Source organism: Corylus avellana, chromosome ca7 (genome assembly GCF_901000735.1).
Source record: "Corylus avellana chromosome ca7, CavTom2PMs-1.0".
NCBI lineage: Eukaryota > Viridiplantae > Streptophyta > Magnoliopsida > Fagales > Betulaceae > Corylus > Corylus avellana.
The window spans coordinates 20,294,932-20,314,122 of NC_081547.1; the positions used below are offsets into that span (position 1 = coordinate 20,294,932).

At 37.1% G+C, this 19,191-nt stretch overlaps 1 protein-coding gene and 1 long non-coding RNA gene across 2 annotated transcripts in view; one reads left to right on the top strand and one right to left on the bottom strand.

Annotated features, from left to right (window-relative positions):
• The window catches only part of LOC132188619 (uncharacterized), a 2,286-nt gene extending 1,243 nt beyond the window's left edge, over nt 1-1,043 (bottom strand). Inside the window, exon 1 of the long non-coding RNA XR_009440901.1 lies at nt 848-1,043. This is a non-coding gene — a long non-coding RNA (uncharacterized LOC132188619). The remainder of the gene's footprint in view (nt 1-847) is intronic.
• A 12,766-nt stretch (nt 1,044-13,809) lies between these two features.
• On the top strand, nt 13,810-15,166 carry LOC132187979 (transcription factor MYB26-like). Its single transcript, XM_059602399.1, has 3 exons — nt 13,810-13,942; nt 14,279-14,408; nt 14,581-15,166. The coding sequence occupies exons 1-3, from the start codon at nt 13,810-13,812 to the stop codon at nt 15,164-15,166; spliced, it is 849 nt and encodes a 282-aa protein (XP_059458382.1).
• The last annotated feature ends 4,025 nt before the right edge of the window (nt 15,167-19,191 follow it).

Sequence of the window (19,191 nt, forward strand, 5' to 3'; positions counted from 1 at the left end):
CCTTCGGTGAACTCTTGACTCAACCGCGATACACCTAAGCATTTACAACATAAACACATAATTAAGCTCTATTCTTAGCTTAACAACTCATACTCTATATAAAGATACTTGAGCACCACAAGTATCACATTCTATAGGTCATCCCAAATCTATTCAACTAAAGCCCTTAAAATCCTCTACTTACATTTAATACATATATATACGCTAATGCATTAATTATCTAATAACTTAGTTACATTGAACTATGATTCTACATCGTAATATGTTAAATCACTAAATCTTGAGGCATATACATACACTCTAGGTTAAGCATTACACTTAATCCTATAATTATCAATTTTCATGGAACCCATGGAAATCTAGGATTAATTAACACTTTAAATATAATTAACCCATTCAAACAACATTCTTAGTGTTCACACACCTAAAACCCCAAATTAATACAATCTATATAAAATTAGGGTTTATGCCCATATTTTACCAATAAGTAAAATTAGAGTTTCAACCCATAAATTAAATAACCCAAAACTTGAATAATGCATAGCAATCTACTACATATACAAGCCCCACATTAATTTTATGAATTAGGTTTTCTTATCAAATTTCTCCAATTTTCGAGCCTAATTAAAAATCCTCCAAATCATTGTGATTTCAAGCTTGGAATCCAATGGGTAGAACAAAACCTTAAAGAGAAACTAAAGATTTTAATAATATAACAAAATCCCCAAAATTCCTCTCAACAACCCTAATTTTCGGACCCAAATCAAAGCCTCACAAATCTACACAATTTCTAGCTTCTAATCTCATGGGTAACACGAAAATTACAAGGAAAGACTAAAGATTTTACCTCTCAAGCACCCCTAGCCGAAACCCCCTTCAAATTCGTCACTTTCCTTTTCTTTTCTTTTTCTTCTTTCTTCTTCTTTCTCTTTCTTTCTCCCAACCAGCAGTACCCCTCTCTCTCTCTCTCTCTCTCTCTCTCAATCTGCAGCTTTTTCTCTCCCAATCTAGGTCATGTGTGTGGGTTTGTGGAAGGAGAAAGAGTGAGGGAAAATGGAAAAAATGGGGGCTGCTGTGTGTGTGCGTGAATGAGGGGTGAGGGAGAAAGAAAGAAAGGAGGAAAGAAGGAAAAGATGGGGGGAAAAATGGGCTGCTGCAGGGGGCCCACCAAAAAAAACTTATATTATTATTATTTTTTGCATTTTTCTTTTAAAACCAAGAAGATAAGGTATCTCCAATGGCCAATGAAAATTTGACATGTGGCATAGGATAAGATTCTATTTCTATTTTAATGCCCCAGCTATTTAGAATTGCAAGATTTACCCCTACTATTTATTTCAACTACAATTTACTCATACATATAATTATTTACCACACTAGGAATTATTATCCTAATACCGTTAATCCCATTTTATTATATCTATTATTCTAAATCATCACATGTTTTATCTCATTAATTAATTTAGATTACTATGAAATTATTAATAACAAACTTAATAATTATCTTGGGCATTACACTCACTGCATACTTAGGGTCACTCAATGTTGTATTTTGTTGCATCCTTTTTTCTGTTCTGTAAATATTTGTTGCATTTTGTTTAATGCTTTTTGCATCCTGTCTCAATGTGGCAGGCCGCATAATGGCTAGTGACATATTGCTGTTTGAGGTCCATTACAATGGTTCTTTCAATAGGGCAAATAGGTGTACGTATGTGGGTGGGTTTGTTCATAATCATTCGGTTTATGATGTACATAAGATGTCTTTCTTAGATATCGAGGAAATATGTAAGGATTATGGGTATAGGTCTGGTGACCTCATTCACTACAAGATACCTGATAGGTCTTTAGATGAAGGATTAAGGCTGATATCATCTGATCATGATGTAAATGAAATGGTTTCACACCATTTAGGGCTTGGGCTAGCTGAGTTGTATTTGGTTTCGTTTGATGCTGTTGATGTAAATGTGGTAAATGACAATGTAGAAGAGGATGAAGAATATGAGAGGACTGTTGTATACAAGAAGGATGCTTTCTGGGATGAGGTTCTTAGTGTAGATACTGATGCTGATGACTCAGATGGGGAGGAACATGTAGAGTCAGAAAGGGTGGGGGGTTCGGGTGTTGTTGATGATGAAGCAGGGTTTAGGGGTGAGGTAAATGGGGGTGAGGAAGAGGATGGTGAGGAAGCTGGGGATGGACATGTCGAAGAAATAGGGGAGGATGATGATGAAGATGATAGTGAAGATTTTTGTCCTAGTGACATACTTAGGTCGTCTGCTCCCAGTGATAGTGACAATGAAGAAACATCAAGTCGTCGTGATGTCACCAAAAGAATTCCATTTACCAAAGAAGAGATGCAAAATCCAATGTTGCAAATAGGTCATGTGTTTGGTGATGCGGTGCAGTTTAGAAAAGCGGTGAAGCAAGCAAATATTTTGAAGGGCAAGGACTTAGAGTTCCCAATAAATGAAACCAAAAAGGTTATAGCTCGTTGTAAAGACAAGAAATGTAAGTACAGGGTTTATGGGAAGAAGTTAAGAGATGAGTCCACATTTCTGTTGGTGTCAATGTATCCAAGACACTCATGCACTAGAAGATACAAGAATCACATGATTAATTCAGCTTGGATAGTTGAATGGTGCATGGACTCATTTAGAAACTAGCCAAACCCTTCCTATAGACGTTTTGCAGAAGCAGGTCAAAGCTAAGTGGAATGTAGATGCCCATGTTAGCTCATTGTATAGGGCAAGGAAGAAGGCGTAACAAAAAATTTATGGGATGTTGGATGAGCAATACGATCGGTTATGGGACTACTGTGCAATGGTTAGGAAGACCAATGTGGGCAGCTATTTAATTCTTATGGTTGAGAGACCAATGCTCGAGGTCCCATGTAGGTTTCAGAGGTTATATGTATCGTTCGCAGCAATGAAGCCAGGTTTCTTACAAAGGTGTAGACCTGTGATAGGTGTAGATGCATGCTTCCTGAAGAGTAGGTACAAGGGCCAGTTAATGGCTGCTGTTGGGAGGGATGCGAACAATAGTATGTATCCACTGTCCATTGCGATTGTAGAAGCAGAGACTAAGGACAGTTGGACTTGGTTCTTGAAGGCACTTCTATCTGATCTTGGCCCAGCACCAGCACAAGGGTGGACTTTTATATCTGATCGACAAAAGGTAAACATACTTGTGTGCATAATGTCTAACATTTAACTTACTTGTATGAATAATGTCTGACATATTTTATCTTACCATATATGCAGGGCCTAGTACCAAGCCTCGAACAGGTTTGTCCCATAGCTGAGCACCGTATATGTGTGAGACACCTGTATGCCAATTTCAGAAGTGCCAGTCACAAGGGGATATTGCTAAAGGACATGCTTTGGACTGCTGCATCATCTTATACCCAGACAGATTTCCATTATGCGATGAAAAAGATGAAGAAAGTAAGTGAGCTTGCTTATGATTACTTGGCAAAGATTGATCCCAGTACTTGTTGTAGGGGATGGTTCAACACCATGGCCAAGTCTGACCTGGTACACAAAAACTGTGCTAAGTGTTTCAACTCATGAATCTTGAAGTACCGTCAATTGACAATGCTGTCAATGTTGGAAGGGATTAGGAATAAATTAATGAGGAGGTATGTAAGGAAAAGAGAGTTGATTGCTGCAATAGAGGAGGGTAGTTTAGGGCCAAAAATAATGGCCAAGTTGGAGAAGGAAGAGGATGGTGCCAGCCATGTGACATTATTTTTACAAAAATATGTAGGTTGTTCATACTACTCCCCAACCACATGCACAACCAACTGCTCCAACTCAGCTTCACACATCCCAAACTCGTGCCCCAACTGAACTTCGTAATAGCCAATCCAATGTAAGCCTTATTATTTAGTGTATGTGCTGATTTTGAATTTATTAAAGGTGTTAATAAAGACTTTGTTGTGTCTGATTTTGAATTTATTATCTAATATATTATTTTCTTTAAAATCTACAGCTGGATCCTGCAGTTAGAACCAGGAGGAGATTGTTGGGGTTAGCCACAAGATCAAGAGCTGCTGGTGATTTGAGGGTAGACGCTGGTAGTGTTAGGGACCCTAATCGCAAGGGCAAGCTGGTGATCGATATCACGGGTGAGCCTACTGGACCACCAAAAATTCCAGGAGATGGACCACTATGTGCTTGGGGACTTACACGGGTAAGTGGTATTACCTTTAGGGTTCCCCCCCCCCCCCCTGATTTTGACATATCCAACTCCCAAGTGGCCCCAAGTGAAACAATTCCACCTAGAGGTACACAAAAAATATGGCAACCATGAATGTTTCTGAGTTGGATGTAGGTTGTGAGTTAATGAATGTAATTATTTTGTGACATGATGCCAGACAGATGTAATTCTAATATTTTGTCTTCACAATATTAGCCAATGTGGTAGCTTTCTAATATTATTAATGTATGTTATGTAATTATTTTGTGACATGAAGACAGGTTAATGAATGTTATGTAATTATTTTGTGACATGCATATAGGTTGTAATATTTGGTGTTCATGTTGTTTGCCAATGTGGTGGATTCTTTTATAGTAATTATTTTGGATGTTAACATTTTACAAAACAATTTTATAAGTATTACACTATTTTACAAGTGTTACACAATATAGTAGGTCAATTTTTTTTCTTACACAACAACAGTAGGTAAATTACTTGTATCGCACAAAATAATACTATGTAAATTACTTGTCTCACACAAAAAAAGTCGACAACAACACAACAAAATACATTACATCATAGGGTTTGCATTACACATTTCATTACATGATCAGGGCAACATCAACTTTGAGGAATATCTATTAGACACGGGATAAAACATCAATACAGCAAGAATGATAAATGAACATGCTAAGGCAAACCGGTACTTCATCTCTTTTGCATGAAATTTGTTCTTCTGGGCTTGTAATTGCATTTCAAAATTAACAGATGCAACCTCCATTTTGGCCTTATATTCAGCAACTTCAATCTTGCATTTCAAAATTTCATTCGAGATTGTTGTTCCAAGCTGCGCACGTTCAGTCTTCAAATTCTCATGCCACTCAAACAGTTTTGAAAACACTCGCTTACCATGTTGACAAATATCCATATCTACCCATTTGAAAACCCACATCCACGGTTGTCAGCATTCTACACAATCAGATCAACAAAAAATAAGATCTCTCACACAACTATTATGTACCATAAGCCACCAACACTATTTCTGGACAAAAATAGTGTATCTAACGTCAACCAAAAATGCTTCATTCTAAATCCTTCCTAGAGTTTCAAAATGAATCAAAATATATCACAACCAATTTCATGAACAAACTAAACCTTAAACCATACTCAGCTAGCTTGAATCAAAATATATCACAACCAATTTCATGAATCAAATACCCAGCCAATCAAAAAAATTTCAGCAAATTCCCAGCTCAAATACCCAGCGAAGTAAAAAAATTTCAGCAAATACCCAGCTCATTTACCCAGCCAACCAAAAAAATTTCAGCAAATACCCAGCTCATTTACTCGGCCAACCAAAAAAATTTCAGCAAATACCCAGCTCATTTATCCAGCCAACCAAAAAAATTTCACCAAATTACCAGCTCATTTACCCTAAACCAAAAAAAATTCAGCAACAACCCAGCCAACCAAAAAAATTGCAGCAAATCCCTAGCTCAAATACCCAGCGAAGCAAAAAAATCTCACCAATTTCATGAATCAAATACCCAGCCAAGCAAAAAAATTCCACCAAATTCCGCTCAAATACCCAGCCAACCAAACCAAACAAATTTCAGCAAAACACTCTGCTCACATTTTCAACTAAGCAAAAAAATTGCACCAAATACACAGCTAAAAACTGTAACCATCCCCAACCGAATAAAAATGCCAAAATAAATCTTACCACGTAATTTGCACATGTATAAAACTTTTTACCGAAATTCGGTAGTGTGAATGCTGTTAAGATGCGTGATCTCCTCCCACATTTGCACATTGGATTGTTGGTTCCTATTCCTGTGTCGATCTCTTCACTGACTTCACTCTTGGCTCGATCCATAATGGGTATCAAATGGGTATAACCAAGCAGAATGATGAAATGGTCAGCACAAAGAAGAAGAACAAGAAACGCGAGCCTGCTCGAAGAAGAAGAAAAATGTGGAACAAAAGTGGAACGAAAAAAGAAGAAGATTTTGATTTAAATGGTGTAGAAACAGGGAAATAAAGAAGAGACTTCAGGGGTAAAACGGGGCTTTGAGTAATTTTTTCCCATGTGCGCGGCACGTGCAACCCCTTCCGTTAGGACTTCACAGAAAATCCTAACGGAAGGGCCAAAGTGAACGAAACTCAAACTTTGATACATGTAAGTGAGAGTTTTTGAACAATGGGGGGTGTCTACAAAAAGCGCGAAAGTATTGGGGGAAAGTGAAGTTTCCCCTAAAAAAAATTTCTAAATTTTTTTTTTCAATTAAAAAATTTATTAATTTAAATTAATTTTCAATTAAATTTTTTTTTTTTTTTTTTGGAATTCCTCTGCACAACAGCTCCCTCACGCTACCGTGCAAACCTGCGTTTCTCGATCTGCACCATGAAACACATTTCTATGATGCAGAGATCTCAATTTTCTCTCTCTCTCTCTCTTCTTTTCTCCAGCTCTCACTTTTCTCTCTCTCTCTTCTAATCTTCTTATCTTCTCCTCTTCCTCTTCTTCTTCTCTTGTCCCTTTCTTTTTTTTCTGCAGCTTCTCTTCTTCTTCTCTTCTCCTTTTCTTTTTCTTCTCCTTCTTTTGCTTTCTTCAATCTGCCGTGGAGAGAAGGGAGATTGAGAGAGAAGAGAGAGAGAGAGAGTGGGAAAAAAAATGAGGGAAGAATAAAAAGAGGAAAAAAGTTGAGGGAAAATAAGAAGAGAGAAAAATTTCAAAATTCCGGCCTTTTTTTTTTTTTTGTGTATATTGCTGCGTCGAGGAATTTCGGCAGCCGGTTGGCGCTTGAAGCTACTGGGTTAGAGATTCAGAATTTTACGTGGCGCCATTGACGCGTTCGAGGCATACGGTGGCGTCAGAAAATATTTTCTAACGTGGCATTTTTTGCCACGTCAAAAAATGCTGACGCGGCAAAAATCATGTATTGCCACGTCAGAAAATAGCAATTTTTTTTTGTAGTGGCAGTAGTGTGCATATGTGGGTGATGTGTGCTCGAGCGCGCACAAGGTGCGCTCGATCGCACTAACAGATTGTACAAAGCCAAAAATTGATCACAGCGTTCAATCGCATACAGGTTGCAATCGATCGTAGTAATCGAATGTGAATTATTATTTTTTTTTTAAAACGCAAAATGTATAACAACACAAAAGATAAGTGAGAACACTACGAGTATGTCAGAAAAGTATGGAAATTGACATGATGGGAAACAAAGATGGCAAAGTGTACTGCCTTCAATGGCCTCAGTACCACTGTTCTAAGTAGATGCGCTTGAGCTCCTGAACCGCTCAATCGCTTCTACTTGTAGCTGTAGTGCTACTAGTGTGAAGAGCTGCACTTGAGCTCCACAGAATGTGGCTCAAGTGCCCTTGGTGGTGCACGGACAAGACTTTCTTTATAGGTCAACAATTTCAGTCCCCCATAGGACTCCTTCTTGACACGCTTTATGTGCTGATAGTCCTTGGGTCTTTTCTTGTAGAGCTTGGTGTCCTCATTTGTTTCATACCTCAATTTGTCCCATTCATCCAGCTACAGCTTTCTCTTGGCACTTGAATATGGTGGGAAGGTTTTAAGGGGGTGTTTTGCTCCACTGATGTCTTCAGTAACATCTGCATAGACTGACCCAATGTCTTGCCTTGTGAACTTGTGAGTGAGGGAGGTCTTTATTGGATCTTTCTGTGGGTCCTGCAAAATTGGCTTACTAACACCTTGGATCATATAAACATCAAAACATTTAAAATCATCTTAAGGTAATTGCATTGTATCAAATATTTTGAACTCTATTGTCTCACTATTCACCTTCATACTTACAGTACCCTTCTTCACACCTATTGTAGTATCAGCAGTTCTCATAAAGGGTCTTCCTAAGATGATAGGCAAAGGTGATGGCATAGGGGATTCTTCCACATCCAACACAATGAAATCAGCAGGTAAAATAAATGTACCTACCTTTACCAACACATTCTCAAGTATACATCTTGGTCTTTTGATGCTTGTGTCTGCCAATTGCAAGGTAATAGAGGTTGGTTAAAGATCCCCCAAATCCAGTTTTTCATATACCGTGTAAGGTAGTAAATTGACCCCTGCTCCTAGATCCAGTAATGCATGCTCAAAAAGATGATCCCCTAACTTGCAAGGAATGATAAAACTACCTGGATCTGTTAGCTTTGGTGGTAATTTTCTTAACAAAACTACACTTACCTCCTCTGTTAGGGCCACTGTCTCATGCTCCTGAAACTTCATTTTGTTAGTGCAACAATCCTTTAAAAATTTAGCATATGAAGGAATCTATTTAATTGCATCTAATAAAGGAATGTTGATTTCTACTTTCCTCAAGGTCTCAAAAATATCCATAAGTTGCTTTTCTTTCTTTGGTTTGACTAACCTTTGAGGGAAGGGTGGTGCATTTACCTTCTCTATTTTGTTTACCTTGGAAGTTGATGCTTCATCTGGAGATGCTTGAGGTGGCTCTTCAGTTCCTATGACCTTGATATTTCAGAGAACTGTGACTGCTTTCAGCTGCTGATGACCCCTTGGATTGGGTATTGTTTGGGCTGGAAATTCTCCATGCTTTCTCTCATTCAGCTTTTTTGCCATTTGCCCCAATTGCACTTCCAGTCTTTGGATGGCTTGATCAGTTCTTTGGAACGCTTGATCTGCCCTTGTATTGAATTGTATCTGATCAGTCATAAATTGCTGTTGTGTAGTCACCAAGGTGTGTATCATATTCTCCAGTTGGTTCAACTTTTACTCTTGAGTTGGTTGGCTTGCTTGTTGGGAACCCTTCTGCTGTCCTTGATTGTTACTCCATGAGAAATTGGGATGGTTGCACCATCCTAGATTGTAGGTGTTCGAGTACGGATTGTTCTTGTGGGGATAATTGTTTTGTCCCACATAATTCACCTCTTCTTGCTCTGCAAATGGAGATAAAGGACATGTCTCAGTAGTGTGATCTAAATGGGAACATATAGCACATACCTGGACTTGTGTGTCCTGTTGAAGGGGTGAAATTTTCTAGCAGTCATGGCTTTGACAATCATATCTAACTTCTTTTCCACAGCAATCATCTGATTTGGAGATCCCCCATTGAAGTTCACTTCATACATGCCTTTGCTTTTTACTCCTCACCTTCCTCTAGAGCAGAATTGTCGGGAATGCTCACTTAACGTTTCAGAAAGCTCCACTGCTTCCTCACTACTCTTTTCCATAAGTGCTCCTCCACAAGCTGAATCAACCACCCCTTTGTTAGTATCATCTAGACCTTCATAGAAAATTTGTACCTGATAATCTTGAGGGATATTGTGATATGAGCACTTTATAAGCAGTGAATTGAAGTGATCTCATGCCTCAAAGAAGAGATCTTCACCTCTTTGTTGGAACATCTAAAGTTCCCTTTTAAGCTGTCTTGTCTTTTGAGCTGGGAAAAAATTCTTCAGAAACTTGGTGGCTAATTCTTCCCAAGTATAGATAGAATCTGGAGGCAAAGAATTATTGCACAATTTAGCATTATCTTTCAAAGAGAAGGGGAAGAAGACTAACCTGAGTCTCTCTAGAGTTAGGCCTTGGATGTGCTGCAACTTGCATAGATTAAAGAACTCCTTAAGATGCAAGTTAGGATCCTCAATAGCTGTGCCCCTGAAATGAGTCAATGCATTGAAGATTTGAGAAGAAATATAATAGTTGTCTTCCACCTCCGGTTGATATGCAATACATGATGGTTGATTGAGGTTCGTTGGGACGAGTGCCTGCTTCATTGGTCTCTGCACCGGTGGAGAGTTTGCCTCTAGTGTTCTTGGCACTATTGGTGAATTTTCTTGGAAATCATCCATTGTATTCTCAAATTCTTCCTCTTCTTCTTTGTCTCTAGGTCTTTGTCGGATTGTCCGCTCAATTTTAGGATCGAGTGAAATGACGGTTGAATCTTGAAATCGACGACCTTGCATGAATTGAATTGCTTCTTCAGTCAAAGCAGCTTCAATGCTGCTGGTCCAAATGCTCCCTGGAACTACGCTCAATCGCAATGCGCTCGATCGCACTTGGCTGACGCTCGATTGCAGTAACAGAATGCTAGTCCGCAAACCTGAAACAGAAAACAGAAAAAGTTAAGAAAAAACGGAAAATATTTTTGATTTTTGATAAAAACAAAATTGAAAATTGAAAATTAAAATAACACAGCTAAAGAAAAATAATTCTAAATAAAATTCGCCGCAATCCCCGGCAACAGCGTCAAGAACTTGTTGTTACAAATATCTACCTATATTAATAGGCAAATAATTGTATGTTTTACCCGCAAGTGCAAGAGGTCAACATAGTAGTATAGGGTGCAAGTACGAAGTCATTCCCACGAGTATTGCTAAATTTTGTCTAAAATAAATTTCCAAAAGTAAAACAAAACAAAGATTGGTTTTTGATTTGATAATAATAAAAAGGTAGGGCTTTGATATCCACCACTAATTATATTTAGATGATATATCGATATGCCAATGTTTTGATCATGTTATGTATATCTAATGCTTGTCAACCTAAGGGCATGGGTTTATACTCCTTAAGCTATTAATTTCCCTAAGCAACGAGTTAGGTATGGGTGTATACTAAGTTGTTCTTTAAGAAAGCATATATTCTGTGGAAATCGACAAACACATGAGGCCTAAGGCATGGGTGTATACTTTCAGTTCCCCATGTTGATTAACCCAAGAACCCGATGTGGATTTGTTTTGTTACTCTTATTTAACCCAGGACTCAGTCATCCAAATTGGTTTAACTAACTAGTCCATACCACATGCATATATTGATTAGGTACACACATATGAGGAATTTATGGAAACAGGAATTAATCAAGTTAAATATCACAACATGATAATCATAAGGGCGCCAATATTGAATATTAACTAAACATGACTAGGGCTTCAATTTAGCCCTACTAAATACATTAGTTACATATAAGTTTGATGTTAAACATCTTCATAAAATAAAAGAAAGGAAAAGAATAAACCCGAAACTTGAACTTGAAGAGCTCAAATTCTTCTCCTTGGAAGTATATCTATTCTAGAGGCTTAATAGTCTATTTATAAGCCTTAGGAATACTCTAAAAACCCTAAAAATCATAGGGTTTGAGCCTTAGTTCGTACTAAGTTACAAAACCCTACAAGTTGCACTTTTCATAACAAGGCTGGCAGCTGACTTGGCTATCACGCACGGGTGCACTCGATCGCAGCCCGTGTGCGATCGATCGCAGGTCCTCTTTGTGCTGGCGCTCGATCGTAAGTGCCTTCCGCGTTGTGGTCCTCGCTTGTAGTGTGCTCGATCGCAGCTCCCCTGTGATTGATCGCACTACCAGAGTCTTCCAATTTCCAAAATAGCTCTTTTTAAGTCCAAAACTTCTGAGATTGCTTCTTTTTCTTCCAATGGCCTACAAAATCAAGGAAAACACAATAAGGAGCTAAAATGACATAAATTAACTAAAACTAAATGATTAAAACATGTAAGTTAAGGGCTAAAAATATGAATATTTTAGCACTTAATAGATCTCGTTATTATAAGGTGTGAAATAGCTTTAATGTAAGTTATTCATTTTATATTAATGACCCAAAAATTGCAACATCTTCTTAAAAAATTGTATATGAAAACATCACATCTCATATCAAGGTAGCCTCGCCTTTTGCTCCTCCTCCATTTCCCTGCTATCGCTGAGCTCCTATCTTGTCAACTTCCTTATCGTCCTAAGTAATTTGGCTATCCCAACTAGGCTTTAGGGTGGCCGAACCATCCTCTTTGGCCCCTATGGTGGTTTAGTCAATCCCAACTAGCCTTTTCAGCTCCTCACTAACAATTGTCAACTATATTGTATACTCGCCAACCTCGGAGCCATTTAGCAACCTCAACCTTTGAACCTCGAACACCTCAGACACACATCTAGCTGCCTCTACTCCTTCACCTCCTCCTCCTCATCCTCAACCACCTTTGAGCCCCTCACCTTGTACAACAAGGCAAAGAAAGACAAGTTAGAGGTGAACATGTCATAGTGGCCGTAGAACCCAGGGTAGTTGTTGCATATATTAATGGATTTTAGATTGAAGGCCTCAAAGGAGGCGCAAAATTGGTACGTGCGGTACTCATTAGTCGTGGATGGGGGACACAAGGAGGAAGAGGGCAAAGAAGGAGGAGACGAATTGGGAGATAAGAAACACGAACATAAAGAGGCAAATAGGCGAGCAGTAGTGAGAAGAGAACCACCCAAGTTAGAGGTGGCCAAACCATCCCACTGGCCAAACAGGTTGGTTCAACCACACTCAAGGGCTAATTAGGGGTGGCAAGAACTTTCCCCTTTGACCACTAGGGTTAGTTCGGACAGCCTGCACGATGGGATGATGATAAGGGAGGTAGTCGGATAGGAGTTCAATGGTGGCGAGGAGGTGGCACCGTAGGTAAAGAACAGGTTGGTTTGATAGCTCCTAAAGACTAGTTAAGGGCGGCAAAACTTCCTCCTTTGGCCACTGAGCGTGGTTTAATCACTTTGCACGACAAGATGACGATAAGAAAGGTGGAGCTATATATAGGAGCTCGATGGTGGGCGGAAAAGTGAGCTTTTCAAATATAAATTTTTTTTCTTAAATGACGTGACAATTTTTGAGTTGTTTATTTTAAATGAACAACTCATATTAGAACTATTGCGCCCCGTGTAATACCTTAGGTATTGCATGAGATTTTGAGCCTAAAAATTCACTCTTTAACCTGAAAAAGCCAATCGTGTGAACATTCGTGTATATATGTAAGAGTTAAAAGAAAAAAATTTGCATCACAGAACCACGCTTTATATATTGAACTTAAGTACTCTCATTATTATATCAAAATCTTATAAAACTAAATATTTTTGGCTGTCCTTGGAATTTTGGCAAATCATTTGTGAGCAATGACTAGGAACTATCATATGATAGTTACGTAAATTGTACAAAAGGTTGGTAAGTTAATAGTTGAATATCCAATCATGATTCTACAACATATTGCCAATTTCATGCAATCACAGCCATTGATCAGCTTTCTTTGCACTTAAATTCTCTCTATTGCCATGCATGCTCGAAAAAAGGAATAAGAAATGCATCCAAAAAATCATCATTGCCATCTTTAAAAAGCCTAGGCAAGGTGAAGTTGATGGTAAAGTATCGACAATAAACACTTCATCCAAAATAGTTTGCTTGATCAATAATCCCAGAAATATCCAAATTGGGACCAGTCCGCACACATGGACCCACCATTCTACATGTGTGAAACGCTCACCGGCCACCCATCTCAGAGAAATAGGATCCATTATGAGCCATGCAGCTTCCACAGGAAGATGCTGAAACTTTTAGCTCTTTCCCACAAACCCTAATACAGCCACCAAGTAAAGACTTTACATATTATCCATTTCTCTGTTGTCTTCTCGTCACACTTTTCAAATTCTCTAAGTGGTACTCCTGTCCTAATTAGAGCTAGAGCTAGCCAGCCATCCTTTCTTTTATTCTCCCTTTCTCTATCTCTTTTTCGTTTTTGTAGATAATATCCAAAATTTAACTTGTTCCGCCGCTGGCTGGCTGCACTAGTGATTTTGGAGAAAGAAGATGGGGCATCACTCATGTTGCAACAAGCAAAAGGTTAAGAGGGGGCTCTGGTCACCAGAGGAGGATGAGAAACTCATCAACTACATTAAAACCAACGGCCATGGTAGTTGGAGCTCTGTTCCCAGACTTGCTGGTAACTAATTCACTTGCTCACTTATGATCTCTCTCTCTCTCTCTCTCAATATATATATATATATTTCTTTTGTCCTTTAGGCCTTTTAGAATATTTGCTTAGAAATTTTGTGTTTTTAATTTTAACCCTATGATACATACTTTTTCATGATTTGGTTATTGTTCATTTCCTTTTTGGGCTTTTCTATCTTACCTTAATTTGCTGTCTTTGGGAGAATCAGCCTTAGGGTTGTTGAAACCCTAATTATTGATGATGATCTTCAGGGATCTCCCAAATTTCCTGACAACTTTTCCTTTTTTTCCTTTTACTTTTGGTTTGGAATTATGATGCATGCAGGTTTACAAAGATGTGGAAAGAGCTGCAGACTAAGATGGGTAAATTATCTGAGGCCAGATTTAAAACGTGGGAGCTTCTCCCCCCAAGAAGAAGCCCTAGTCATTGAGCTCCATAGCATTCTTGGTAACAGGTAAATTTTTATATATTCTTTATTGTTTTAGCCACCCTTTATCATGGTTACTGGTTTTTCATCCAAAAGCAACATTTTTGTTAAATTATCAGTTATTCTAAAAGCTTAAGCCAATAAGAAGAGGTAATTAAATTTAATCACTTAATCATTAATTTGACAATTTTTTGAACAGATGGTCTCAGATAGCCAAGCACCTACCTGGAAGAACAGATAATGAGGTTAAGAACTTTTGGAACACAAGCATAAAGAAGAAGCTCATCATGTCCCATGATGCTGTTCCTGTTTTGTCAACCTTTCCTAGTACTGCTGGTTCAGAGGAAGGAAATTCAAACCCTAATTTGATCCTAAACTCTCAAGCACACCACCTACACCTCCCCCCTCCAATCACAATGCTGCAAGGTTTTGATCACACCACTCTAATCCCACCACCATCAGATTCATCTTCTTATGACACGCGGTCACTCGGCTATGATCAACCCCATCAACTTGAATATCCCAGTCAACAAGTTCAAAATTACACCCAGCTGGGAGCAACTCCACATGATAATCAACTATTGGTGCCAAAAATGGCAGAACTCTATGAGATCATGATCAGTGGAAATGTTAGCAGCATGCTGCAGCAATATCCACCACCTCCTTTGCCAGAACTCTCATGCTGCTGGCCTTTTGGGTTTTATAATCCGCATTATTCACAAGTTCCAGCCATCCAAACAGATAACAGTGGCAACAATATCATATCATCACTGCCACCGCTATGAAGTGATCATCTAATCTTTCTTCAATCTGGGAACCCTAGACACGGTACCTTATATATAATATGTTAGGTATTATTGATGCAATTAAGCTTTCTTCAAATATATATGAATAAGAACCAAGTGGAATATGTATAGGAAAACTCAGCAATTTAACGAGTACTAGTACAGGTGCTCAAGTTCTATAATTGTGTCAAGGTTTTTTGACATATTTTTTTTACCGACATGGCTTATTTCCTAGTGATCATGTTACATAGCACCTGGTCCCCTATTCATGTTAGTTTCCTAGGGAGGGCCAAAAGGATACAATTTTTCAACCTTTCTGCTCTTTTTCTTTTTTAATAAATATAAATTTATTTGCCTACTTAAGGGAATTGAACCTCATTATAAGCCGATCACCACATATTGCAGAAACTGGAGATGTGAATTTGCTAAAAGGCCATTGGAGATATAGAAAGAATAACATAGGATGTTGAGATCGAGGTTTAAGCCATCACCACATAGTACATGCAAATGTATTAATGCATGTAATAGAATTAGTATTTTGAAGTTTAAAAGATACACAAGGTCCTGATGCTTAGGGTTTATGAATTGCTAGTGACTTTTTACGAGAAGTATCAGTTTAACTTGTGAATTTCTATAATGGACAGCATTAGTATATATCTGTCATAATTTATAAGTCTGCTTCTTTGTCTTAATGTCATTCTACCTTTTTTGCGTCTTTTTGTGAAATATATTCTTCTTCTTCTCCTTTTTTTTTTTTTTTTTTTCTTCTTTATGGGCATATAGTACTGATGGAAGTGTTCAAAGAATGAAAATGATGAGATAAAGAAAAGAAAGAAAGAAAAAAATGGTATAAAAGCCTTCAATCTCTCACGTACAAGAGCATTGAGTTGCTATGTAAATTCACTACAAAGAAAAATGGTCTTTAGTGACAACCAAGAGTGGTCGAAGGCCTATTAATGTTGCTACTAATAACTATTAGCTTGTTGCTAGGCTCGTCGCTGAAAAAAAAAAAAACTCATTAGCGACCGCAAATGTTGTCGCTGATAACATTACATATCGTTGCTAAAAATGTCTCATCCTATTAACGACAATTCACAGATATTAATTCTTTTGGCAACAATGTTTTGTCCTCATTGATTATATACACACAAGATGATAATGATATCATGGTCGGCTAGACCACTAGGCGAGTGAGGCACTCGCCTAGGACCCCCAGATTAATAAGGCCCAAAAAAAAATTTTAATAATTTTTTTTTTTTAATTAGGCCTAAATTTTTTTTCTCATAAAAACTTAAGATCTCTAATCATGATAAGTAAGTAATTTAAAAAATGTTTCAATTTAATAAGGCTCCAATATAATAAGATCATGGTAAAATAAGACCAATTAACCCAGAAAAGCAAATATCATTATCTTAAAAATAGCCTATCTACATATGCGTCTGAAATTATTTGATATTGAAAGATCATTTTAACACTACCTAACAGCCCACTTTATTTCCTTTCTTTTTCTTTCTCTCTTTTCTTCTCCACTACCGACAGCCTCCCATCTTATCTTCTTTTTTCTCTTTCCTTAATTTCACTCAAAACAAAATGTGATGGAGAGAGATGAAGCGAGAGAGAGAGGGTAGGCGAGAGAGAGAAATATTTGTATCAATGAGGTAATGATTCATAAAAAAAAATTAAAAAAAAAATTAAAAAAAAAAAATTGGTAATGTTTATTTCTGTGCTTGATTTTTCTTGTGAGTTTTGTATGAGTTTTTGTCAAATTTTTTTGTGGGTTTTGTTTGAAACAAGTGTATCAAAAAGGTAAGGATTCATGCAAAAAAAAAAAAGATTTTCTTTTGTAATGTTTATTTCTATACTTGATTTTTCTTGTGGGTTTTGTATTGGTTTTTGACAAAATTTTTGGTAAGTTTTGTTTAAAACATAAGTATATCAAAGAATCAAGTGAGGAAGTTACTGCAACAGTATATATATATAATTTTGTATGTGTTCTTGATATTATTTATGGTGGTTTTTTTTTTGGTTAGTTTGTTTTTGTGTGCTTCAGTTTTGGAATATATGCTTAGCAGAGATTTGATGCGGTTCTTGGATTGATTCATTAAAAAAAAAAAAATTTGATTTTTTTATTGTTGTGTTTATTGTTGTAAGGATTAATAAAAATAGAACTCTAAATATAATAAAAATATTAAAATAAATATTATTTAATTAATATATAAATATTGAAAAAAAAAAAAAAAGGCCCCATTTAAAAGTTTCCCCTAAGGCCCCAAAAAACATTGAGCTGGCCCTGAATGATGTATATGAACATCATTAGTGACGACTATACGTACGTAGTTGCCGAAAGTGATAACTATTTAAAATATATATCAATTGCTCTTTTTTCGGCCAATTCTTGTTTTATTTTGTTGGTATTAATTATCTAAATCACACTTAGGAAAAAAAAAATCAACTACAATGAAATAAATAAAGCCAAAGCACTGAAAAAAGCATATAAATGGGAACAAGTGAGGCTAAGATTTAAGCAAAACAACCATTGTCTTAAGAAAGTTAGATAGGTAGAATCAACATCCCCTTTCCTCGGCACAAAAGAGAAGGATAAGCCGTGAAAAAACAAATGTGCTCACTTTTTTTTCCTCAAATGTCCATTGATTCTCTCTGCATACCTCCTTCTCTTCCTCTAGTGTGAAGTCAAATCGAGCAATCTCTTGAAGTAGTCACTGAAAATATAGAGGAAATAAAAACTTAAACAGCTAGCAACTCTATTGGTCCTTATTAAGACATTAGAAGATATTGTGCCACAATCCTCTCCTGCACTCACGATCACATCTGTCAAGGAGGACTCAACAAGGAAACATACAGCTGGAAGGAAATATCCAGCTCAAGTTATTGCGCCAGAAGCTTCTAAACATCATACAAGGAAACACACAGCTGGAGATTCATGCCAAGAGTCAAATACACCTTCATAAGGAAAACATTAAAAGACAAAACACTCCAGCAATTAACATAACGCTCCTGTAATAAATTAGATTGTCAATCAGTAGAAATTTCCTTGTAAAAGTCACTCTCGTGGCTTGTATATAATGTACCACATACATTGGTTTTAAATCAACAAAGTGAGAAGATTATCTCCAAGAGAATTGTTTGTCATTATAGTCCTCCCCCGGGCCCATCCAACTCTTGCAAATCCACCAATAGCAATGCTCTTTGAGATAATAGTTTACTGTATAATATAAGCTAAAATAACATGCATTTCAAGACCTTTTTTATCAACACTTAAAACTTGAAAGGAAGCAAATTAAGCAAGAGCATTGTTACTACAACACAAACATAATGCCCCATGCACCAAACCATTTTGTCCTGTTTGCTAGAATCTTCAGTACAGAAACTAATAATTTCAAGAGCAGTAGTTTACAATCTTAAAAAAAACAAATTAAAGGAGAAAAGTTCAGGCTGGCACTGAAATAGCTAACATATTGTAAGGTATTTTTTCAATTGAAGAACAAAAAATGCCACATCACAAATTTTGATATTAAAACCCCAACAGAAATATAACATACATATAAGTTATAAAACTGTGACGGGAACAAGAGGAAAATAAACTAATTAAACAGCAAAATAGCATTAAAGCATAAGAAAACATATCTAGAGAGAGAAGAAACGAGCAAAGAAATTCTCACTATATAGTCCAAACATATCTACGTACCACACAACCATCTTACCTGAAACATATAATCATTGTAAACGTGACCGTAGGAGATCGATCTGACACTTTGTTTCTTTCTGCATTTCCTCAAACCCAAGGGAATCTACTTCAATAAGTGCTGCCTCCTGCAATGATTACATAACACACATCAGCCCCCCATAATTGATTAGCACTATATATATATATATATATATAGAGAGAGAGAGAGAGAGAGAGCTTCAGATACTTATTCAGGTTCTTATTCCTGGTGTAAAGAACCACGTTTAGTATTCAACGGTTAAGAATACTTATGCTCATTACATAATCCAGATTTATAACA